At 34.2% G+C, this 26,236-nt stretch overlaps 1 protein-coding gene across 1 annotated transcript in view; it reads right to left on the bottom strand.

Annotated features, from left to right (window-relative positions):
• Window positions 1–26,236, bottom strand: part of LOC129226142 (caskin-2-like) — a 494,018-nt gene that overhangs the window by 124,681 nt on the left and 343,101 nt on the right. Inside the window, exons 11-13 of the mRNA XM_054860742.1 lie at window positions 2,590–2,793; window positions 1,952–2,019; window positions 3–96 (exon numbers count right to left, since the gene is read on the bottom strand). Coding sequence (XP_054716717.1) covers window positions 3–96; window positions 1,952–2,019; window positions 2,590–2,793 — 366 coding nt within the window. The remainder of the gene's footprint in view (window positions 1–2; window positions 97–1,951; window positions 2,020–2,589; window positions 2,794–26,236) is intronic.

Genomic DNA, 26,236 nt, shown 5'->3' with positions numbered 1-26,236 from the left:
ACCCGAAGTAGAGCCTAGTGGTCCAGGAGTATTATCGACAGGCGTGGAAGGTTGACTACCAGGTTGAGCATGGACAATGACCTGAGTATACTGGCTCTGTAACATAAAACAAAACATCTAAACAATTAAACACCGGTGAATGTAAAAGAAAATATAACGACGTGTTGGTGCCGTGGTGGCCTGATCGGTAAGACATTGGGTTTGGAGGGGGGATCTCGGGTTCGATTCTTGCTGGTCGAAGATCCACCGTCGTCATTAATGGTGACTGGGCGACGTTAAATATGCTCGTGGTCACAATGTCCTCCAAGTGAAACGATACCTCTGGGGGTGCCAGACCAGAAAGTTATTCGCCTCCTGGTCTGATTCTAAAATCTCGATCTGTCCATAGATGGCACCACCATCTATTGTGTTGTCCTCTGAAGGCAAGGCGCCTGGCACGCAGTCCTTCAAAGTTTGAGGGTCAGAGGTCAATTTGATAGTTGATAACGACGTGTTAAATTGCACAAATTTGAAAATAACTGCAAACACAAGTTTAAGGATTTCAAGAAACCCCTTTTCAATGAAAAAAAAAGGAAACTTTTGGATGTAAAGAAACTAGATAAAATGGCTTTTATTGGCTCACTTTTTCAATAGAAACCCTGAAACACGTGTCTGCAGTTATCAGTAAATTTGTGCGATTTTAAGTTGTAATACTTTATTTTACTTTTCACCACGTAGGGATTTATTCATTTCTTATAGTTGAATGTGTCTAACGATCGTGAAACAATCTAAATTTAAAAAATTTCTAATTGCATCAAGTAATTGAACTGAATAAATTGATGGAAGTCGGATGGTTAAATAAAAGAGTAGGAACAAACGAAAATTCTAATTACGACACAAATTTTTGAATAATGTTTCCGTATTGTCGTATTTATTTATTTATATCTACATCGCAATTAGCTTCAACAATAAGAAAATCCAGAAACAGATAAATTGCAAAATTTATACTCGTAAATAAATATAGTTTTCTTTTGCTAATGTGGCTATTGACATAAAAAGGTTTCGGAAGGAACAACAGACAAATTATAGATATATCTGTAGCATTTCAATACGCTTTTTAAAAGAGAAAGAGCCTTCAATAGTGTACAAATATAGTCAGAAATATAATTTAAAAAATTAATTTAACGTACTTCTTCCTGCGCACGGGCAATTAAGTCAAAAAAAAAAAAAAAAATCCCATTGGTAATACATGGTCCGGTCCAGTAGTTTTCTTTTATAGCCATTTAAAAGCGGATCTTTAATTAAAAAGACCCTGCATAATATGAAAACAAACACATTTATGCATTTACAACAACTAACTCAAAAACAACAGTTCTTGATAAAAAAAAACTTTTCCTCTCTAAACTTGTCACTTTTCCGAAATAGTGGGACTAACCTATGCAGCATTGTCAACAAATTACTGCTAAGAACACTACTCGTCTCTTTAATTTTTTGTTCCTGCATCAAAAATATAATTTTTTTAATTTCAATTTTTAATTCTGATTAATTATAATCTATTCATTTGATTGTTCGCAATTTCGAGTCTGAATAAGCGCATTTTTCTCATTTTAACTATAGCACAAGACTTGTGTTTGCCAGCAAAAAAACCTCAATGATCAAAAGTTTAATGATAAACCAATATTTGCATCCATATTTATATTTCTGGATATGCACCACCCCGTTGCTTATAACTACAGCAAAACCCCGATTTTACTTTTTCCAAGGAATTGGATTAAAAAACACAAAATACGGGGGAAAGGTAAAATTCGGGAAATACATAGTAGCCAAACTGATAATGGAGCCCAATGGGAAAAAACATTAAATGCGGGAAAAACGTAGATTCAGGGGACGTAAAATCGGGGTTTCACTATATCAGAAGCGTCTGAAGCTATTAAAATAGAAAGTAATGAGGTTGATAATTTCCAGTACTAACCTGAACGTCAGGAAAGCAGAAATGCGATAATTTCGTTGGCGAAGGCATGGTCCCATACATACAGGCATCTAAAAACAGTAATAATTAAAAACATAATAATTTTGTTTCAAGATCAATGTCAGTCATTATCAAATTTTAGGGTTCAAAGTCGAAATTTTCTGCATTAAATTTCAGCAACCTTTTTGAACACCTTAACTTCGACATTTACCTCTTGATAACCTTATTTTCATCTTCGTAGTGTATTTTTTAACCTTTCAGCTCTTATTAAAGCTCTTTTTAGGTTGTTTAAACTTCAATGTATTTATTTAGAATACTAATTGATCCTTCTTAATCACTTATGAAACGTTTTTCCCTTTGTCCAAATAACAGTAGAAAAAAGTACTGTGCGTTTTTAACTAGTTAAACACATTAGAATTTCATTTTTGCTTTTTCCAAACAGAATCATAGCTTTGAAATTTTTATTTTTTAATCTGAAGCTACTTTTGTAAATTTGTTTGTTTCTTAATTTTATCGTGATTATTGCTATCACGCTACCTAATTTAGTATTAATCTATCGATTTAGTTAAATTTTAAGAAGACACAAATCCAAAGCTCAACTAGAAAAAAATAAAATAATATAATTTAAAAAAAATCTGCACCTGGATTTGGAGAATTCGGTGGTGGCGATACAGGCTCATCAGTGCCCAAGCTACCGCAAGAGTTTCTGTCCACAGTGGCCTGACTGCCATATCCACTAGAGAAACTAGAACCAGAATTTCGGTAGGACAACTCTGGCACTACTGGGGGCGCCACCTTCTTCATGGTGCCACTCTTCAGAGTGCCAGTACGATGTGATCCGCCCACTGAAAAAGAAAAAAAAAAAAGAACTTGAATTCGTTTCTGACAAACTCAAATAACATTTTTCCCAATCAAGATAGAGTTAGAAATTTTAGTGGAGGGGGGGGGGGGGGCGGAAGAGAAAAAAACCCTTTCAAAGGAAGTAATTAAAAAAAGGGGGGGGGGGGAGAAACACGCACAAATAATTTAATCTATACGCCAGTGTTGGGCATCAACTAAAAAAATCAACTAAATTTGTAATTGATTGATTAGTTGACTAAAGTAATCTGACTCCCATTTAGTTCAGACTAATATTTTAAAAATTTAATTCAATTGCAGACGAAGATTAACGTTAGTTTAAACTAACTCGTTAGTTGACTAAAAAAACTAATTTAGTTCTGCTTGATTTAGTTCAGATTAAATTAATCAGATTGAATTTAATCAAACTAAAAGTAATCAGATTAAAAGTAATCAAATTGATTTGATTACTTTTTTAATTCAGATTAAATTCGTAAAATATAAATATCACATGAACAGAGGCACATTTGTATTTCTACGTGTATATATATATATATTTATGCAAGCATACACGAGTTAATGCGTGTACGTACGATTACGTGCGGGTATATACGTATATAAACGTGTTATCCCGCGTATGTTCGTGTACGGAGGTATATTTGAAATTTTAAGTAAATATACATATTTATGTGTGCATACACCAGTAAATACGTGTATATACGAGTATGTACGTGTATATAAGAGTATGTACGTGTACACATGAGAATATGCGTCTAGATACATGTTACCTCGAGTATACTCGTGTAAAAAGGTACATTTGTATTTCTACGTCATATTCCAGCGTGCGTATACGAGAAAGTACGTGTATATACAAGTATGTTCGTGCACACACGAGAATATGCTTATAGATATGTGTTTCCCCGAATATACTCGTGTAAAGAGGTACATTTCTATTTAAACGTGTATATACATATTTATGCAGGCATATACGAGAAAATACGTGTATATACGAGTAAGTACGTGCACACACGACAATAGGCTTATAGATACGTGTTTAACCCGAGTATACTCGTGTAAGATGGCACATTTGTATTTCTACGTGTATGTGCATATTTATGCGTTTATAAGCGAGTAAATACGTGTATATACGTGTATGTACGTGTACACACGATTATGCGTATAGATACGTGTTACCCCGAGTATACTCGTGTACAGAGGTAAATTTGCTTTTAATTGTGTATATAGATATTTTTGCGTACACACAAGCTAAGATACGTGTATATACGTGTACACATGAGAAAATGCGTATAGATACGTGTTACTCCGAGTATACTCGTGTAAAGAGGTACATTTGTATTTCTACGTTTATATACATATTTAAGCGTGCATATACGAGACGGTACGTGTATATACAAGTATGTTCATGTACACACGAGAATATACTTATACATACGTGTTACCCCCGAGTATACTCGTGTACAGAGGTAAATTTCTATTTAAACGTGTATTTACATATCGATGCATGCATATACGAGAAAACACGTGTATATACGAGTAAGTACGTGCACACATGATAATAGTCTTATAAATACTTCTTTAACCCGAGTATACTCGTGTAACATGGCACATTTGTATTTCTACGTGTATGTGCATATTTATGCGTTTATAAACGAGTAAATACGTGTATATACGAGTATGTACATGTATACACGATTATGCGTATAGATACGTGTTACCCCGAGTATACTCGTGTACAGAGGTAAATTTGCTTTTAATTGTGTATATAGATATTTTTGCGTACACACAAGCTAAGATACGTGTATATACGTGTACACATGAGAATATGCGTATAGATACGTGTTACTCCGAGTATACTCGTGTAAAGAGGTACATTTGTATTTCTACATTTATATATATATATATATTTAAGCGTGCATATACGAGAAGGTACGTGTATATACAAGTATGTTCATGTACACATGAGAATATACTTATACATACGTGTTACCCCGAGTATACTCGTGTACAGAGGTAAATTTCTATTTAAACGTGTATTAACATATCGATGCATGCATATACGAGAAAACACGTGTATATACGAGTAAGTACGTGCACACATGATACTAGTCTTATAGATACTTCTTTAACCCGAATATACTCGTGTAACATGGCACATTTGTATTTCTACGTGTATGTGCATATTTATGCGTTTAAAAACGAGTAAAAACGTGTATATACGAGTATGTACGTGTACACACGATTATGCGTATAGATACGTGTTACCCCGAGTATACTCGTGTACAGAGGTAAATTTGCTTTTAATTGTGTATATACATATTTATGCGTACACACAAGCTACGATACGTGTATATACGTGTACACATGAGAAAATACGTATAGATACGTGTTACTCCGAGTATACTCGTGTAAAGAGGTACATTTGTATTTCTACGTTTATATACATATTTAAGCGTGCATATACGAGACGGTAAGTGTATATACAAGTATGTTCATGTACACACGAGAATATACTTATACATACGTGTTACCCCGAGTATACTCGTGTACAGAGGTAAATTTCTATTTAAACGTGTATTTACATATCGATGCATGCATATACGAGAAAACACGTGTATATACGAGTAAGTACGTCCACACATGATAATAGTCTTATAGATACTTCTTTAACCCGAGTATACTCGTGTAACATGGCACATTTGTATTTCTACGTGTATGTGCATATTTATGCGTTTATAAACGAGTAGAAACGTGTATATACGAGTATGTACGTGTACACACGATTATGCGTATAGATACGTGTTACCCCGAGTATACTCGTGTACAGAGGTAAATTTGTTTTTAATTGTGTATATACATATTTATGCGTGCACACAAGCGAAGATACGTGTATATACGTGTACACATGAGAATATGCGTATAGATATGTGTTACCCCGAGTATACTCGTGTAAAGAGCTACATTTGTATTTCTACGTTTATATACATATTTAAGCGTGCATATACGAGAAAGTACGTGTATATACAAGTATGTTCGAGTACACACGAGAATATGCATATAGATACGTGTTAACCCGAGTATACTCGTGCACAGAGGTGAATTCGTATTTAATCTAGTACATGCACTTTTATGCGTGCATATACGAGAAAAGACAAGTATATACGAGTATGTTCATGTACGCACGAGAATATGCGTATAGATACGTGTTTAACCCGAGTATACTCGTGTACAGAGGTACATTTGTACTTGTATGTTAAAATGCATATTTATGCGTGCATACACGAGTTATACGTGTATATACGAGTAAGTACGTGTACATACGAGTATTTTTGTACATATACGTGTATATACGTGTTGACTCGACGATATTCGTGTATACAGGAATTCTGTATTTCTACGTGTATATACCTACAAGTACGTGTGAACACAAATAAATATGTGTATATACGATACATATTTGTAAACACGAGTTTATACGTAAAAATACGTGTTATCCCGAGTATATTCGCTCACGGAGATATGTTTAATTTCTAAGTGTATGTACAAATTTATTTGTGCATACACGAGTAAATACATGTATACACGAGTATATACGTGTACACAAAGAAATATACGTATGGATACGTGTTAATCCGAGTATACTCGTGAACAGAGGTAAATTTGTATTTAAACGTATATATACATATTTATGCATGCATATACGAGAAAATACGTGTATATTCGAGTAAGTTCGTGTACAAGCGAGAATAGATGTCTAGGTTCCTCTTTTAGCCCGAGTATACTTGTGTACAATGGTACATTTGTATTTCTATGTGTATATGCATATTTGTGCGTTTATACATAAATAAATGCGTGTATAAACGAGTATGTACGTGGACACACGAGAGAATATGTGTATAGATACTTGTTAACCCGAATATATTCGTGTACAGAGAAATTTGCTTTGTTTATGCATATTTATGCGTGGCATATAAGAGAATACGAGTATGCACGTATTCACACGAGTATATGCGTATAGATAAATGTTACACCGAGTATACTCGTGTGTAGAGGTCGTTGTATTTACACGAGAATATGCATATAGATAAATGTTACACCGAGTATACTCGTATGTAGAGGTACATTTGTATTTAAGATTACATATACATTTTTATGCGTGCATACATGAGAAAATACAAGTATATACGAGTATGTACCTGCACACACAAAAATATGCGTATAGATACGTGTTTAACCCGAGTATACTCGAGTAGAGAGGTACATTTGTATTTTTGGTTAAAATACATATTTATGCGTGCATACACGAGTTAGTACGTGTATATACGAGTAAGTACGTTTATATACGAGTAAGTACGTGTATATACGAGTGTGTACGTGTATATACGGAGCTGTACGTGTTAACCTGAGTATATTCGTGTCTACAGGAATTTTGTATCTCTACGTGCAAACAGATGTAAATACGTGTATATACGAGTTCGTAAGTGTAAAACACGAAATTTTACGTATAAATACGTATTTCCCGAGTCTATTAGTGCACGGATTTATATTCAAACTTCTAAGTGTACACAATGTTGATCAGTACAGCGTTTACAGACTTTCAGGGCAGATAGAGTACACCTAGACGGGGGGAAACACATAGCAATGCATGGTCGGAAACACTTTCCTGGCGCGGTAGTGACAACACCAATCACCAAAAAGACAAAACACGAATAAGAGAAGAGAACGTGTTCAGAATCTTTAGTACAGCAAAAAACTAAGGAAAAATAAAATTAAGGGGCCAACGATCATCATCAAAGAAGGTGTTCGAAATTACGACCCCGCCCGTAATATCGAAATTTAGCAAAAATACCGGGCGGGTCCCGGACTTCCTGGTGGAACAAAAACCACGCGTGCGCATGCACCGTCATCTGATGCTTCGGTTTACGTAGCAACATCTGTTGTATGCACCAGACAAATCTTAGCAGTATTTTTGCTGCATTAAAAATAATAAACATGTTTTCTCCTCTTAATCGTGCCCTGTCTCGCGCTTTGTGTCGTCACTATCGCGTCTAGGTGCACTGTATCTGCCCTGAAAGTAAACGCTATACTGATACATCCTGTATACTTATTTATGTGTGCAAACACGAGTAAATACTTGTATATACGAGTATGTTCGTGTACATACTAGAATTTGTGTACGGATACGTGTTAACCCGACTAAATTCGCGTACAAAGGTAAATTTGTATTTAAACGTTTATATACATATTTATGCATGCATATACGAGAAAATACGTGTACAAACGAGTAAGTGCGATTCCACACGAAAAAAGACATAGATACGTGTTTAATCTGAGTATACTCGTGTACAATGGTACATTTGTATTTCTACGCGTATATGCATATTTATGCATTTTTGCACGAGTAAATACGTGTATATACGAGTGTGTACTTGTACACACGAGAATATGCGTATAGATACGTGTTACCCCAAGTGTACTCGTGTACAGAGGTAAATTAGCTTTTAAACGTGTATATATATATTCATGCGTGCATATAAGAAAAAATACTTGTATTTTCGAGTATGTACGTGTACAGACGAGAATATGCGTATAGATACTTGTTTAACTCGAGTATACTCGTGTACAGACGTACATTTGTATTTGTAAGTTAAAATACATATTTATGATGCATACACGAGTTAATGCGTGTATATACGAGTAAGTACGTGTATATACGAGTAAGTACGTGTATATACGAGTAAGTACGTGTATATACGAGTATGTGCGTGTATACACGTATGTAAACGTGTTAATCCGAGTATATACGTTCACACTAATTTTATATTTGCCACGTATATGTACATCAAAGTACGTGCAAACACAAGTAAATACGTGTATATACGAGTATATAAGTGTAACTTGTTATCCCGAGTATATTGGTGTACAGATGTATATTTTTATGTCCAAGTGTATGTCAATTGCAGATACAAAGAGGGGTCATGAAGGTCATGACCCGCTCCCCCCCCCCCCGCGGGGAAAATTTTGAACGTTTGCTTGAAAAATACAAAAAAATATCGAAACCATGAGAAAATGTAATAATCTTTTTGATTTTTTTTTTTTTTGGTGGTGGTGGGGGGGGGGGGGGGCATTACAGTAGAACCTCGATAATTTGAATTAATTGGAATCCGACCCAATCCGGAATATCGAAAATCCGGAGAATGAAAAAAACAAAACAAAATAAAATATACTCACTGAAAATTACCTTAAAAGGAAACACATAGAATTACAAATAAACAGTAAACACGTCTACTTTGTTATTACAAAGTCTGTAATCTTCTCCTGTGACAGTTCAATTTTTTCCCTATCGAGTAAAACAAATTGATTCAAAAGTTGCATTGCGAAGAAAATGGAACTCAATCAACGACATAACACGGTCTTGCCCGTGAGAGGGTTAAATAAATAATTATTATGGAATTTTTACGATCGCTCTTTAAATGTAAAGGGAAATCGGTCAAATCGATCGAGCCGGATTATCCGGTGATCCAGACTAACGGGGTCCGTGGCGCCGACTTCAAATTTGTAAGGTTTGTTTTTGAAAAATTTTCGTGTTTTAATAGGTTTTTTCAAGGTGGGGGAGCCCCCCAGAATATGAGGGACTTTCTTATTTAAGGAGGGGTATCCCCTTACGTAAGTTACTCAGAAACAGACCATGCATCAGCCATCTGGATTTAAAAAATTCAAGCATTTTATTCCAATAAAACCAGAAGCAGTGTGGTCTACGGGGGGGGGGGGGGGGCGTGGTCAGTGGAGAGGTTGGTTCAAACTTAAAATTTTAAGCGCTTGTTTTTGAAAAAAATTTGTACTTATGTTTTTTTGGGGGGAGCCCCCTTCCCCCGTAATTTGAGAGGGGTTCAATCTAAGGGGGGTATCCCCTTAAGTAAGTTACTTTGAAACAGAACAAGCATCGGCCAACTGGATAAAAAAATTCAAGCATTTTATTCGAATAAGATCAGAAGTGGTGTGGCCTACAGGGGGAGGGGGGGAATTAGTGGGGTGGGTGGCGCAGACTTCAAAATTTTAAGGTTTGTTTTTGGAAAATTTTCGCGTTTTTAACCACCCCCCATAATTTGAGTGGAGTGAATTTCTTTTTGAGAGGGGGGCATCCCTTCATATAAGTAACTGCAATAGGGAATAGGCATCGGCTATCTGGATATGAAAAAAATCAAGCCTTTATTCCAGTACTAGTGGTACCCGCACGGCTTTGCCCGTAATAGAAAATTAAAAGGTCTTTTGGTCCGCCTGTATATTTACAAATAATGTATGGTGAATTTTATCGCCAATTGGCTTATGCCCATGTTATGGTTCCACGTTATGGTAATTTCGTCCATCTTATGATAATTTTGTTCCTAAAATCGGAATAGAAAAAGAACTACATCGAATTTTCGAAAAATCGCTTCGAGGTGCACACCCCCATGATACAAACTAACTTTGCCAAATTTCATGAAAATCGGCCGAACAGTCTAAGCGCTATGCGCGTCACAGAGATTCAGACATCCAGACATCCTCCAGACAGAGAGACTTTCAGCTTTGTTATTAGTAAAGATTCTGTGAAAAAGGGCTTAAAATTTTAATAGAAAATTAATAAAATCGAATTTTTGAAAAATCGTTTCGAGGTGCACACCCCCATGCTTCAAACTAATTGTGTGTCAAATTTCATGAAAATCGGCTGAACGGTCTAGGCGCTATGCGCGTCACAGAGATCCAAACATCCATACAGAGAGACTTTCAGGTTTGTTATTTAAAAAGAAAAGAAAAGGAGATAGATAAAGAAAGATAATTTTCAGAACAAATTCTTTCCCATTTTATAAAATTTCTGTGAAAAATGGGCTTAAAATTGGAATAGAAAAAGAATAAAATCGAATTTTCGAAAAATCGCTTCGAGGTGCACACCACTAGGCAACAAACTAACTTTGTGCCAAATTTCATGAAAATCGGCCGAACGGTCTAGGCGCTATGCGCGTCACAGAGATCCAGACATCCTACAGACATCCTCCGAACAGAGAGAATTTCAGCTTTATTATTATTAAATCTTATGTGAAAAAGGGCTTAAAATTTTAATAGAAAATTCATAAAATCGAATTTTCGAAAAATCGCTTCGAGGTGCACACCACTATGCAACAAACTAACTTTGTGCCAAATTTCATGAAAATCGGCCGAACGGTCTAGGCGCTATGCGCGTCACAGAGATCCAGACATCCTACAGACATCCTCCCGACAGAGAGACTTTCAGCTTTATTATTAGTAAAGATAAAGAAGATAAAAGATAAAGAAGACCAAAAGCAGTATTGTATACCAAATGGGGGCGGGGGGGGGTAGTGTGGGTCATGTTGCAAACTGCGTCACTCCAAAGGGGATGTTATTAAAAATTATTGATTTTTTAAGGTCTTAAATCGGTAAGGGGGGCAGCCCCCCAACCCCCAATGTCCCCCCCCCGTAACACATTAGGAGCTACTTAATATTCATTGGGGGGGGGGGAGAAGAGAAAGGAACCCCTTAAAGAATCCAAACGCAATCTGTAGTTTTAACAGTGTAGATTTATTTCAATCTGATTAGATTTAGTTTAAATTTTAATCTGACGAAATTTAATCTGATTACTTTAGTTGACTAAATCAATCTAAATAAATTAGTTTGATTAAATTCAATCTGATTAATTTAATCTGAACTAAATCAATCTGAACTAAATTAGTTTTTTTAGTCAACTAACGAGTTAGTTTAAACTAACGTTAATCTTCGTCTGCAATTGAATTAAATTTTTAAAATATTAGTCTGAACTAAATGGGAGTCAGATTACTTTAGTCGATAGAGGATTTAGTTGATTAATGCCCAACACTGCTATACGCCAACTGTCTAGTACTTGTCTTAATATAGTAAAAAAACGGCAAATAACGTTTCTAAAGTAAATAAAATAAAAAAGAAAATAACTTTGGAATAAGGACGATCCTGGTAACAGAAAGAGGGAGTGACACTGTGACGTATGTCGCAGATTCTTGAAAGACTGCAAACTATTTCAAAGTTGGGATGGAAAAAAATTAAAATTTTTAACGAAAAAAAAATCTTATATTTCAGCGAAGTTAAGATTCGTTCATTGTATTTTCTAGGTTCTGGAATATAATCCACAGGTACATGTGGCTTTTCAGTTTAGACCTTATTTTTAAGCATTTTACGATAAACCTATTGTTGGTTTATCTTGCAGGCTATTTTGGGGGGTTTTAATTTGGGTCGCAGACTGCTGAAAAAAAATCTCCTCCCGCCAGGACAATAATCCTTAAAAACCTCATTAGAAAAAAAAAAAAACGTTTGAAAACGACAAAATAATCACTACCTTTATTTACTTGAATTATGCACCCCAAAGGATTTTATTTTAACTTCTTAACCTAAACTAATGACGCAACAAAAGGCCAATAAATTAAGTTTGCAAAAAAACAATGAAATGCGAAAAGATTTATCGTCGGTGAAAAAAATAAATAATTGCCTTATCATCTGCAAATAAATAAATAAATAAATAAATAAATAAATACAAAACTGCATATGTTTGCTTATTTTACGTGACTCGCTATCTACCAGTCTACCAATCACTAAGCAACCAAGTCACAGCAAAGTGAAGTAATCCTTTTATTTTTTCAATCACGTATAAATATAGTACTACGGGGCCACATGCATGCTAAATAATAGTCCGTTTCTGAGACAAAGCTTTACATTTGAGGCAGTGAGAAGCAAAGGGATGTAAGTGGACATTTTCAAATTTTGAGTAAAACGCGTTTAAAGCTGCGGTCCTTGGTAGACTTTCATTGAAAAGTTTTTCTAAATTATGCTATAGAGCCGCAGCTACTAGGACTACCAGTAAAATCCCTTGCAGTGGCTCCACAACAGAGGAGAGGGTCAACTACCATCTTCGTTGGTTATCTTCTATCTATCACTTACTTCCTCACCACTTTCAATTTTATCACTCACATCCCTTTGCTTCTCATTGCCTCATTTGAAAAAAGCAATAAGATACAGTGAAATTCCGTTACAACGAATACCAATACAACGAAATTTCCGTTTCAACGAACTACATTTTCAGTCCCTATATAACTACTATTACATTACTTGAAGTCCATTACAACGAAATTCTCCTTACAACGAACAAAATTTGCCGTCCCTTCGTTGTAACGGCATTTCACTGTATTAATTTTAAAAGTTTGTAGCTTTGCCAGAATCAAATAACAATTTTGGAGACAATACAGAACCTTGCAGTTATCAGGTTCTAGTGTTAACAAAACTTAAAATATATCTTTTAAAATAATTTTACAACCCAACATAAATAAAATACTTGTAACAAGTATTTTAGGCATTGTTTAAATCCTTCATTTCCACTAATTTAATTTTAGTGCCCAGTAGAGGACAGGTATTTTCAGCTCTGATCATATCTCATTTTATTTATCCTAAACAGAAACCTGAACTGCAAATACAACATTTACAAGAGGCACGTGGCTACTTTTCACAAAGAAGGTGAAAGTTCGAGCAAAACAAAACCGGCAGGAACAACCGAAAATCTGTCATCAACCAAGTTTCAAACGATAACTTCTATTGAGCACACGATAATTTAGGAGGAGCGCGCAAAACCTAAACCACCCTCAGTGATGATCGATGAACCACACCAGTGGAAGAAGAAGAGTCGGCAAACAGTAGGGGCATGATTACGTTCCAAAGGGGAGGATTAGATTTCGAAAAGGGGCTGCTAAATTATAATGATGCTGTTTGGTTGTTTACTTAATAATTGCAGTAATGAGGGATATAATAAGCCTCTTCATTATCTTCCAAGAAAAGAAACTTTACAGTTTATTTTAAGCGCAAGAAAATAGCAAGAGTACCATTGAAAAATAATGATTTTTTTAAAACCCATGATAGGGCCAATTATTTTTTGTTCTATCTAGAAGAACATTTTAAAATATTTTTTATGAAGCTTAATTTAAGAAAATCAATTCATTTAGGTCATTAATTAAGGTTTATAGAATTTTAGACCCAGGGGGGGGGGGTTTTGAGGGAGGTAGGCGGGGGGGGGGATGAGTCGGCTTCCGGAGTTTGAAACTAGTATTCGTAGTAAGTATATTTCAGTCATGCAGTGTTTTAGTTCGTTTTAGTAGGACAAGTAGTCATGTCACACAATAAATTCTCACCTCCGTTACCTACACACAAAGTGCCATTCCTCATTAACACGTGGCAGTAATGACTTCAAATTTTATTTTCCATGGTGCAAGGGAGCCCCCTTGTTTATTTTCTGCCATAGTTGAAGCTGAGAGATTTTTGTCAAGAAACAAAAAGATAGATTTCGCTTTAAAAACTTAGTATGGTTACTCTGACTTCTCACCTCCGTGAACTTGAATTTCAGAGATGTAAATTAATGCAAAAAAAGAAGTGAACATGCTTTCATACGCTTAACATGTGCAGATTGTAGCAACGAAGAAAAAAAAATTCCCTGAAAAAGGTATCTATTAGGCTATATCATTATACAATTCCTCACCTCCGTGAATCTCACCTCCGTGACAGACCCTTATCAATGTCATTATTTCTGAGGTGAAAATAAATGATGGAGGGGAAATAAAGCAATAATAACAATAATAGGCATTCCACCAAAATTATAAATTGCCAGTATATCCTCAAATTTACTGAATACTATTTTTATCATACATTTGCAAATTACTAATTAAGCCGTACTTTAATTAAGAAAGCTTAGTATTATATTCCCACTAATCATTTAAACAGTTGATTGTTTGCACAAATAACAAAAATACTACTTTGATATTAAATTGGCCTCGATTTTTAAATATTAAAAGTTGTTTTCTTTCTTTTTTTTTTCGTGAACAAGGCTTTTTTCTTTTTTTAAATTTATGAGTAAAATAATTGGAACTTAGTTGGGCGATTGTTTATGGTTACTTCTAGTAGGTAACACTTTTATGTAACAATGAAAAAAAAAAAAAAAAGTTTCGAAATTTAAAAATATTTGCGTTCAAAAGTTACGTTTTCTGGAGAATGACCCATATCTACACACAGTTATTAAATGTTTTAATTTTTTACTTAGATTTAACTTTTCATTTTATTTCGTGTCATTATATCTAAATTATATTATTTTCACTCATAAACGACTTTAATGTCCACTTTCTTCGGATAATGATCTAATTAGCTGCTTAATTACACAGTGCTTGGATATTAATATTCGAGATCTTAGTTCCAAGAGTATGGAAATTACTAAAGTTGGCAGACGATAGTTATTTTTAACTATCTAGGCACGAATATTTCTTGTTGGGATAATTCCAACATTCCTTTTCATAAATTGACACGTAAAAATCATTTCGAAATTCAAAAGTTACTATTCGGAACTCCAGCGCTCGAATACGCTACCTTGCGGTGATTTATAAAACTGCGTCTGCACCTAAAACATTGCCACGTTGCGCATCACGTGTGTCTGTTGACGTAAACACAGGCAGTTTGTTCTGAGTATTTATTAACGCAATCGATGTGTCTTAGTTTGCTTTCAGCTACAGAAATTAATTCGTCACTTAGTAGTATTCTCGAGCTTCTCAAAATAATGTTAGTTTTTCTTATTTCTTTCAAAAAAGTATTAAATGGTGGAAGCGTAAACAAGAAAACTCTGGATTAACAAAATTGAATAACGTTATACCAGGTAAAAAATTTTTATTGTTTTGTATGAATTTGTAAGAATATGAGTTTTTTTAAATCTTAAATTAATTTAACTAATCATATTTTACAGCAGCATTTAGTTGGAATGGACAGTATGCAAAATATTTTCTTGAATATATTATCGTAGAACAAAATGAATAACCGAGAAAGAATTTACTTTATTCCTTTTATTCTCAGCTGAAAGGTTTCGCCAAATTTGTTTAGGGTTATAGTAGTTTTAGTATTGTGCAAGCAAAGTAGCCTTGGCGAGTTTTCGCGTTTTTAGTTAAACCATTTTTAATTTTTATCATGAGTGGAATAAAATGATAGTAAGATTACAGAATTCGATAAGTAAAAAGAAATAATGGTCAATCAACTGAAAAGAAAACTACCACCATATATAAACTGTGAGTACACATTTTATTTATTTTGTTCTGAGTGAATTTGAATAAATATCAGTTTTTCAATTCGATGAAAAAAAAACGAACTTAACAACATTGACTGGACACTTTTCTTTAACCTAATTCCACATAAGTGATTTAAATAAAATTTGTTACTACAGTATCCTACTGAAATAGACAGTATGCAAATAAATTTTCTTGAAAATATTTATCGCAGAACAGATTGAAAAATCCAGAAAGAACGTTAAGAATTTGAACAATAAAAAATAAAAGTTCGCCAAAAATCTGTTTATAGTGTTATGGTTTTAAAATTAAAAGAAAGATTAATGTATCTTGACAAGATTTCGCATATCAGGTAAATTATTTCCATGACGAATGAATTAAATGCATGATTTCTTTGGATATCCAATCATATAGTCATAGAAATAAATTATCTAGTGTTAAACGTTATTCTTGACAGTCTGCCACGTATGTGCACTATGTGACAAAAATGTCAACAAATGCTGGAAATGTCACGAAACTGAACTTAATATGTACTAATGTATAGAAAAAACGGTACAAAATGAAAATGCCGTTCGAAGCGAACCAAAAATTTATGAATTCCGAATTCAACATCGTGAAAATGGCTGCTTCAGAACAACTTACTGTGTGTTCTACATTAATTGTTTACTTTCGTAATACTTTTTGGTTTCTAATCTCTTTCTATATGGGTCAGAATATCCACAAGACTTTGAAAAATCTTTTCAAACGAATAAAGCGAAAAAATCATACATACGAACAAAAATCACAACACTTTTAGCATTTTCTTCGCTACCACATGCGTTTGTTTTAGTTTTCAATTCCGCCATTAAACAGTGACTGCAGTGCCCCCTATAGTTCGTTGGAGTTGCGAATTTAATTAAGCTTCTATGTCTGCCAAGCGTGGCAGACGATCTGATAGAAGAAACGATCAGAAAACTAATCAGTAGGCTATTTGACAGATTCTCTGCAGGGCAAAAAAAAAAAAAAAAAAGCTCGGATTCTGCAAAAAGCCGCTTGCGCTGACATATCGTTATCGTTTGCTGATCCTAAACTGATAACTGTAGCGAACGCATGCTAAAGAATAAAATATAATTCGGTTAGCTTAGATTCCATTTGATATGTTCAATTGTAACATTTTTTTCTACATTAAAAAAAAAAAAAATGTGTCGAAAATATAAATGAAGCACTAATAATTTAAAGATTTTGAAAGTGCAGTATTCTTAAAGAGTAGCGACTCTATTTTCACTAAAAGTGTTCTCGAGTTGTGTTTACAAAATTAAATTCAGCATTAGCAAAGAACATTTTTATTCCTATATAATTAATGCAACGTTCCAACAGGGGGCCCCTGTTGACCCGGAAACGAGCCTGAAGAGGGACCAAGCTTTTTATAACGAGGGGTGGAAAAAAATGTAGGGACGTAGGGGTAAGCAATATGAGCAATTTGAAAGGGGGCACGTGGAAGTCATTTGTGACGGGCCCCAAAATTTCTGTGTACACGCCTGGTTTCCAATGGGGAAAATAACACCGCGTTTTGGTAGTTGTGTCTGAAAAATTGAAACTGCTGTAATACTATCTACCACAGTAAATAACACACACACACACAAAAAAAAAGTTATGAGAGAAGAATGTTCTAAAGATACAAGCCATTTCGCAGTTTTGAAAGAATTAAGATTTTGTTTTATGTATTCCATAAGGCTCATATTTCAACCCAAAACATTTGAGGGAAAAAAAAAAGCTTTTTGAAAGATTTTGCAAAAAAATTACGCTTAACGAGTTATTTTGTGAAAATGAAATCATCATGATAATAGACCATTAAAGTATGAAAATTAACGATTTAGGTTCCCTCCCCCCCTCTTTTTTGGCTTCTTCCACCTACCAAACATTTTTATTGGACTTCTTATGACTATGCTTAGATATTTGTTCTTCACTTCACGAGGAAAAGAAAAGGTAAATAAATAATTAAATAAATAAACAAAAATAAATACAGTCGTTCATAAACAGCCTAAGAAAACTTTGAAAACAGTCGGAAGTTGATTAACTTTAATATTATTACTCTAACTCTCTTCTTTCATTATTATAGAAAACCTATATAAATTTTGATACTTAACACGTTCAAAAATATGTTGAAGCATTTTTATCAGAAAATCAAAATGTATAATATTACTTTATGTTTACTCGAAACATAATATACATTTTTACGAGTAGACATAAAGATATGTAACAATGATAAGATATCTTTATGCAAACAAAAATATATTTTCATAAATGTTTCAAAACTGCAATTTTTTAAAAGTTACTGTTTAGAAAACACGCTATTTTGAACTGTTATTGGACATAAGTATTAATACATATTTGAGCTATATCGAAAATACTCTACTGTTAAAAAAAAAGTAGGTTATGTAAAAGAACAAACACAATAACTTGATTTTCACCCTGATAAATTTCCACATGTTTCTTAGCTAATCTTTAATCTGGCACAACCAAATTGAATAATTCGGTCAGCAACAATATTTGTTTCAACAGTCGTCCGCTTTCGTCGAATACAGGCTTGTATATCAATTGGCAGTTTTGTGCTGAAAACAGCTTAGTTGGTGAGTAAAATTATTTTATAATATTACAATGAAAATAATCTAACAGTTCAGCATTCAAAGCTATAATTTTCAGGCTTTGGTAACAGTAAATATAGCTACAGATAATGAAAAGATTGAGTGTCATTGAAGAGTGTAAACTTCATTTAATTTCTTTTTTTTTTCTTCGCATTCAATACATTTTAAAAGTGTACTATAACAATTACACAGGAGTGCACCAAACTAAATTTTTAGAAAGGCAGAAATTCTCAATTTGCCGAAAGGAACTCCAAATTTACCCGAATGATGATAATTTTGCCAAATGGAACTCCAAATTTCGCCGAAGGATGGTAATTTTGACGAATGAAACCTCAAATTTCGCCGAAGGATGGTAATTTTGACGGATGGAACTCCAAATTTCGCCAAATGATGATAATTTTACCGAATTGAATCCCAAATTTCGCCGAATGATGATAATTTTACCGAATCGTCGGACAAGATTTGCCGAACAAAGATATTTTTGGAAGGTCGCAGTGACCTTTCATCGCACCAAAGTGCAATCTCTCCAATAGACACTCAAAACGGAGAAGGCATTTGTTATCATTTTTACTCACTCCATGAGGAGGGAGAAAGAAGAGGTATAAGTTGTTACAAATAAAACTGAGAATTAAAGTCATACACGGGAAGGAAAAGAGTAATGCACCTTACTCAAGCCAAATATTCAGAAAATAAAATGACACTTAAACTTCAAATATTTTGTGAATATAGGTGGTGGGGAATAAACTTACAGTTGTAATATCCACTAGCACTTTTTAGAATAAGCTACTTGAATTATTCAATAAACGTATGTCTCCGAATATAGCAAAAACATCTTTCTAGCACTTTTTCTCGAATTCGAAAAAGCTTTCTTCGATTCGATTTCTTTTCTTCCATTCCATTTTCGCGACCTGCTTTTACGAAGCTGACTCGTTCGACTTTTTCCACGACATATTTTACCAATAAGGAAATATGGAGCACGTTGGAAATAAAAGAACTGGCTCGGCCAGGACGCTTGTTTTCGTTTGAGCTTGTTTTGTGCTTTGAGTGTATGGGTATGACTTAAGAGAGTGAGATTTATCTTTCACATTTCACATATGTAAGTTAATCAGGACCAGCCGGCTTCTTAAAATATATTATTGGATAAATGTATAGGTGAAAATAATTTTAAACTTAAAAAGATCATAAATGCCAACCCCGGTAGTCGAAATTTTTTAACACTCAGCGACGTAGATGGAAAATTAACGAGCTGATGTGTGCCTCACATGACTTCCTTTTGCTCCAATTTAATGTCATTTTTCCATTATTGGTAATTTTAATGTGATTCAATAGTTTACTCTCTAAATATCGTCACCAGTGGCCAAATTGAAACCAGATAAAAAAAATTAAAAAATCGCCAAATTTGCCGCCAAGTTAGCGACAAAACTTGGCGACCAAAAGACTGGCGATATATCGCCAAGTGTCCGCCAAATTATAACACTACTTGAGTATACATCGAAATTAACAATGATTCCCCCTCCCCCCCCCCCAAAAAAAGGGGCAAAAGACCTTTCGAAACACCCGAACGCAACCAAAAGGGGAGGTGCACAACTAGACCCCACTAGGAGTCTACGTACCAAGTTACAACTTTCTAGGACATACCGTTCTTGAGTTATGCAACATACATACGCACATCCGGCATCCGCACATACGTACATTATGAGAAAAGTCGTTGTAATTAATTCGGGGAATCTCAAAATGGGTATTTCGAGTGTTTATACGTTTTTAGACACTTATCCGCGTGTGGTCGGGTTGAAAAGAAAACTCAACATTTATTTGGGGGTGAGCAAAATTGAAATTAAGGCCGAATTTTGAGTGAAATTTTTTTCGCGAATACAATACTTCCTTTTTTGTAAAAGGAAGTAAAAACAATATTGATGTTCGTTTTAATATAAATGCACTGCGCATAAAGAGAAAATAGTTTATATTTACCATTATCTACTCTAAATATTGCAAGTTTGTATGCTCGAATTAAAAAGCAGTTTTAAACAATTATAGTAAAACAAAAAGCTAACTCTATGCACAAACGTGTTTGTTAGTTTCAAAAATAAAAGCGGAAATAAATAAATAAATAAGTCAGATACTACCAAGGCATATATTTTGACTATGGTTGTGGTTGCATTTCATCCTTATTTCTTCCTAAGGCCTCCTACACACGAGGTTGTTAACTGAATCAACTTTTCGAGAAAGTTGCCAGTTAACTAATTGACAGGTTTTTTCGTTGTGTTCACATGCGGCAACTTAGTCGAATCAACTTTTCTTCCAATAAGTCGAATTTATTCGAACAAATGCTTTACAACGCTGTTAAAACAGAACAGAATTGACTCAACTAGCTTACTCGTGTGTAGAGCCAACGCTTGGTACTATCAAGATGAGTTAAGTTAACTAAAAAGTTTATTCAACTCATCGGGATAAGGATGATAGTGGCACATGTGCATGGTGTACCTGATGAGTTGACTGTCGTGTGAATGATGCCGGGCGAATCCTACATTTTACTATGTACTTACACATCCTAATAACCGCCCGCTCGAAAGTTGATTCAATTAAGTTGCCTCGTTTGAAGGATGCCTAACTCTATAACGACCTCTTATTACCACCCTAGTCGGCTAAATAGGCGTATCCTCTTATATAAAATAGCTGACGACGCGTGTTTCAACATTGAAACTAGCGCCACGGCATGATAATTTGTTAATATGTTTTGGTAATGTTTAACACGCAGGGAAAGGCTTTATCGTGACAAGGCTGAACTCAATAGGGTTACTTAACTGTTTCACTGGTAAGACTGTGTCATTTCAGGGGAATGAAGAAACGAAAAAATGGTCAACAATGAACGCTACCTATTGGAGTTTAGGGTTAATCCACTGGAGTTAAGGTTGAAATTTCAACTATTAAAATATCACCAAACACGCTTCGATCAAATGTAGAAGCAATTTTCGTCCGTCATACTTGGACGGGCGACTTTCTAGTTTAACAATGACGTTCGTTTCATAAATAAATAGTCGACTTATTTTACAAACGACATGATAATAACGGCAAAAAGTTCCAGTGTGTTTCAAAATCAAATTTCAGTGCGAGTTCATTCTCAGTACAAGTAATTTTCTAGGCATTTATTATTTTTCTTGACAGAAAGATTTTAATCAAAAAAAGCATGCTTTTAGCGATGTTTCTTTTAAATTCAGATTCGAACATGGTAATCTTTTAAAAGCTTCCCTATATAAGTCAAATCAGGAGACAGCAAACGAAATAGAACTTTCTAAAGCCTAATTAAATTTAGAAGATTTCTTTTAAGAAAACAGAAAAAGACCTTGTCAATGTTAAGGAACAAGGAAAGGAAAGGCATGGAGAAAAACATAAAAGAATAAAAAGATGCACTTAAGAAAAAACAATGAGAAAAAAGGAAATACATATGTTATGTATGTATATAAATAGTCCCATTACTAGAACTAATATTCTTGAATTAAACTCATATACTCAGGGCCACAGAGAGCCAAAGCGGGCCACTTGTCAATTATGTTGCTGGGCCTCCTCCTGTCCCTCAACCCCCCCCCCCCAAAAAAAAAGAAAAAAAGGGGGAGAAAAGAAAAGGACAAAAAGAAGGGGGGATGCCAAAACTGCTTACAAGAAAACAATTAACTCTATTTTAAGTGCCGCAACAGTAAATACAAAAGAGTAAATTTTTCTCAATCTTAACGTTTTCTCTTATTCGGAGTCCCCCCCCCCCCCACCCCGACTTTTTTCCCTCCCTCCTTCCTTTCTTTTTTTTTTCTCTTCTTTCTTTTTTTTTGCGTCAGTGTCGTCGGGCCCCCCAAAGGCCCGGGCCCCTAGTTTCCGACTAGGCTGACATGGCCTCTCGTCGGATCTGCATATACTGCTGAATACCTTTACACAAATGAGAGATTTTTACGCATACATTCGCACTATACTCTCAGAATTTTCAACTTTGGCTTTTAATACACCATTGAATAAAAGGAAACGTGTATCATTATAAAAAGCATCAACTTTCTAAAAAGTTTTCGTATTTTCGAAAAATAATAAATTTTAAGTGTTGCAGGTGTAACCGTACGGTTACACTCGCAACACGTACAAATCGTCATTTTTCAAGCACAAAATTTATTTTTGGCTCTTGAAAATTTCTTCACACTCCATCCAAATGACCCTCCTCCAATTTCTCGTGTTTCTCTGCAGCCATCTTGAAATGCTTCTTTTAGACATCAAATACTATGTAGCAACATATGAACGAAAGGCATTGTACTGCACTAACAAAAATTTCAAACACATTAATACAATAAGAGAATGTACAAATTAAATCAGATGACTAAATCCAGATTTTAATCGTGGATCTTTCTTAGCAAGTGTTCTTAAGGGGGTCCGGGACACATTTTGAAAATTTTTTTATTATGTACTTTAGAGTTTTGAAATTTTTTGAACTGATTCATCATTTATTTAATAAGCAAAATCATAACATAAATATGAAAAAAAATTATTTTTTTATTTAAATTTAATTAGTTTTTTTCAAAAAAATGGGGTTGCTTTAAATTGCTATAACTCAAAATATTGTTGGTCAATTTTCAATTTTTTTTCAAAAAAGTATGCACAAATATCTAAGCTTTAATTTTTATTCGGCGATTTTAAAAATATTGATTCAATAAAAAATAAAAAATATTTGAAGAAAAATTTCGAAAAATTCAAAGATACTTTTTTTTTAAAAAATCATAATTTTTGAAGTAAACGTTTTTTTCAAATTCGCCGAATAAAAATTAAAGTAAATTGCTTGAAAAAGATATGCTCCAAGTTTCATTACTTTATCTCTATCGGTTCCTGACTTATAAGAGTTTGAATGCAAGAAATCGGGAAAAATTGCATCAGGGAGAAAAACGCGTTTAAAGTTTTAAAGTTATGTACACATTCGTTAGATGCATGCAACAAAAATAACTATAACTTTCGTTCTATTTAAGGTAGAAACAAGATTCAAACGTCCTCTTAAGCAGAAAAAAACGGAGCAATTTTTCAAATTATAAAAAAAAATTGAAAAATTTGAGGATTTTTGTGTCCCGGACCCCCTTAATCATAAAAGACAACAAGTAATTTATGACGCATTCGTTCACAACAAATCATAATCCTGTCAAATCATATATGGAAAAAAAATGTTTCCGATGAATTCAAAATTTTTAAATTAAAAAATAATAATAAAAATTTACTTAAAAAGTCTTTAAAATTTATTAGCTTTTGATTGCTTGTCTTCATTTTTCAAGAGTTATAACCAGTTTCAGTACGTAATTATAACTTGGGACTCACTATGAGCAATAGATCGAATTACGTACTCCTTGTTCAAGTATAAAAAAGTGAAAAGTTGTCTGAATGTTTTGGAGATCAATTCAAATTTGTCTTTCCAGTCTAAGAAACAAAATTCTTTCAAACAAGTTTTGGTTTTTGCTTCGCAGACTGATTTATTTCCGATTGGAAGATGAAATTCAAGATTTTTTATTTCCTCAACTACACTAATGGATGAGTAGCCTGTTATTCGGAATCGATATTTTAGCAAGACGCGACATATTGTAATTATATATTTATTTATAGACGGCTATTAATATTTTTAAAACTATTTCCGGGGGAGACAAAAGTGAAAATTATGGTGGTAACAAATGTAACTTTTACAAAAACACTAGAGAGGGGAAAACTTCATAAATATGCATCAAACAAGTTTTATTGATTACTAAGTTTTATTGGTGTTGTGTCAATCAATGAGTTTTTTTTCTTTCAACCCAAAATTAAATCGGCTTTAAAGAATTTTTATATCCAAGCCAGACAATATAAGTACAATCGAACTTGTTTATGACGAGCCCTGATTTAACGAGAACCCGGATTTAACGAGGAAGTGAGAAATATTTTGTTGGTACGTTACAACTATGAGAGCAAAAATCGCTTTTAACTAGCAGACCCCGCTTAAAGCGAGCAATATTTTTTGTGGTTCATAAATTTTTTATGAACTTTCTGCTCAGCTTATCCTTTTTTGGAAAAATTCCTTTCACATTTGGAAGTTAACCTAAAGTTATAGATGAGTCAAAAATCCTGAGAACACGTGATGATAGCATATTTTTGGAAATCCTTTGTAGAGAAACATTTGTGAATTATATATTTATTCATGCCAATGTATTGGCTTCCGAGGATACTCAAACTCAAACTTAAGCTAATACAGATGGGGTAAAAAACGAAACAAAGGGACGATGTAACGAATGTAACCTTCAACAAACTTGATGGCATCTGATGTGCAAAGAAACTTCTAATTTTTTTTCGAATCCATGGATGCAAATGACGATGTTTCTCGGGCCATGAGAGTTCCTCGAAAAACAATAACACAAGAAAGAGACAATAAGACAGCCAGTAGTATAACGATGGGGTCTAGTCCCCCTGGCGACTGGCGAACTAAAGAAATTGCGCCCCCCTCCCCCAACCCGGGGTTGTTGGGAAGTCACCGGAGGTCATTGTGACCTTCCAAAAAAAAAATTTTTTTCGAAACAATTTGATTTAGTTGATTTGACAAATAGGAGGCAGCATTGTAATTTTTTTTCTTATTTTCTTTTTTAGAATTGTTTTCAATTATGCACAATGCTCCTTCTCAGTAGATGTTATGTGTGTATATAAGGATTTTTACTGTCTAATTTTTCCCGTATTTAAAAAATTGCTGTGTATGTGGGGTTTTTTTGTTCGCATTGATACAGTGGAAAAATTTTGAAGTTTTTTAATATTTAGGTGAGCCTTTTTTTTTAAATTAAATTATCCCCTACTCCGGCTAAGCTAATAATTTATTTATTGTTACATTTTCCGGAATACCTATTATGATAATATTATAAATATGTATACAGTAGTGTAGCTGCAAAAAAATATTTGAAGGACCGCACCTCTTTCTTTTGGGTAGATGTCATGGTTGACAGATGTTTGTTCTGGGGTCAAAAAAGGTCAAGTTCGACACTTTACGCCAGTTTTAATGTAAAAAGCAGGCGTTTTATGACAATACTAGCAGTACCCACACGGCGATGCCCGTGCTAAAAAGTTAAAGGAAGTCCGTTGAGCAAAAGAAATGCACGCCCCCCCCCCCCCCCCCTTCTGATGTAACATGATCATTTTTTTCAACTAAAATGCGTACACACCTTTTCAAAAGACATATTAAAGGCTCTATGGAATTTAAAACTATTCGCCAAAACACATAAAAATATTAACAGTAGTTTTAAAACTCAAAGTAATCCTTCAACTACATAGTTCTTCGCTTAACGCGCTAAGCAACCACACTATCGTAACCCTGCCCTTTAGCGAGTGATGCTGTTTTTCCCCCTGCAATTTAAAGTGTTTCGCCAAACAAAAAATGCTACAATTAAAACTTTATAACGAACAATCACAACTGAATAATACGACAAATCAAAATATTTGCTTACATAAGTAACTATCTTCAACTATAAGAACAAAAACAAACGTTGAAGAAATAAGGGAAGCAAAACCCAAAAGAAAAATCCTACAAAATTATATTATGAACCTCAACATCACAAAAACACGCATTCAAAAATATATTCGCTGACCACAACAGCATGGGCATGGTTCCTCGCAGCTATCGACACTGTCGGCCAGCGCCCTCTCGAAGAGTTAACTTAGACCTCCATCTATTAGGAATTCATAGA

This window comes from Uloborus diversus, chromosome 7 (assembly GCF_026930045.1).
Source record: "Uloborus diversus isolate 005 chromosome 7, Udiv.v.3.1, whole genome shotgun sequence".
NCBI classification, from domain to species: Eukaryota; Metazoa; Arthropoda; class Arachnida; order Araneae; family Uloboridae; genus Uloborus; species Uloborus diversus.
This window is presented reverse-complemented; position numbering and strand designations above follow the sequence as displayed.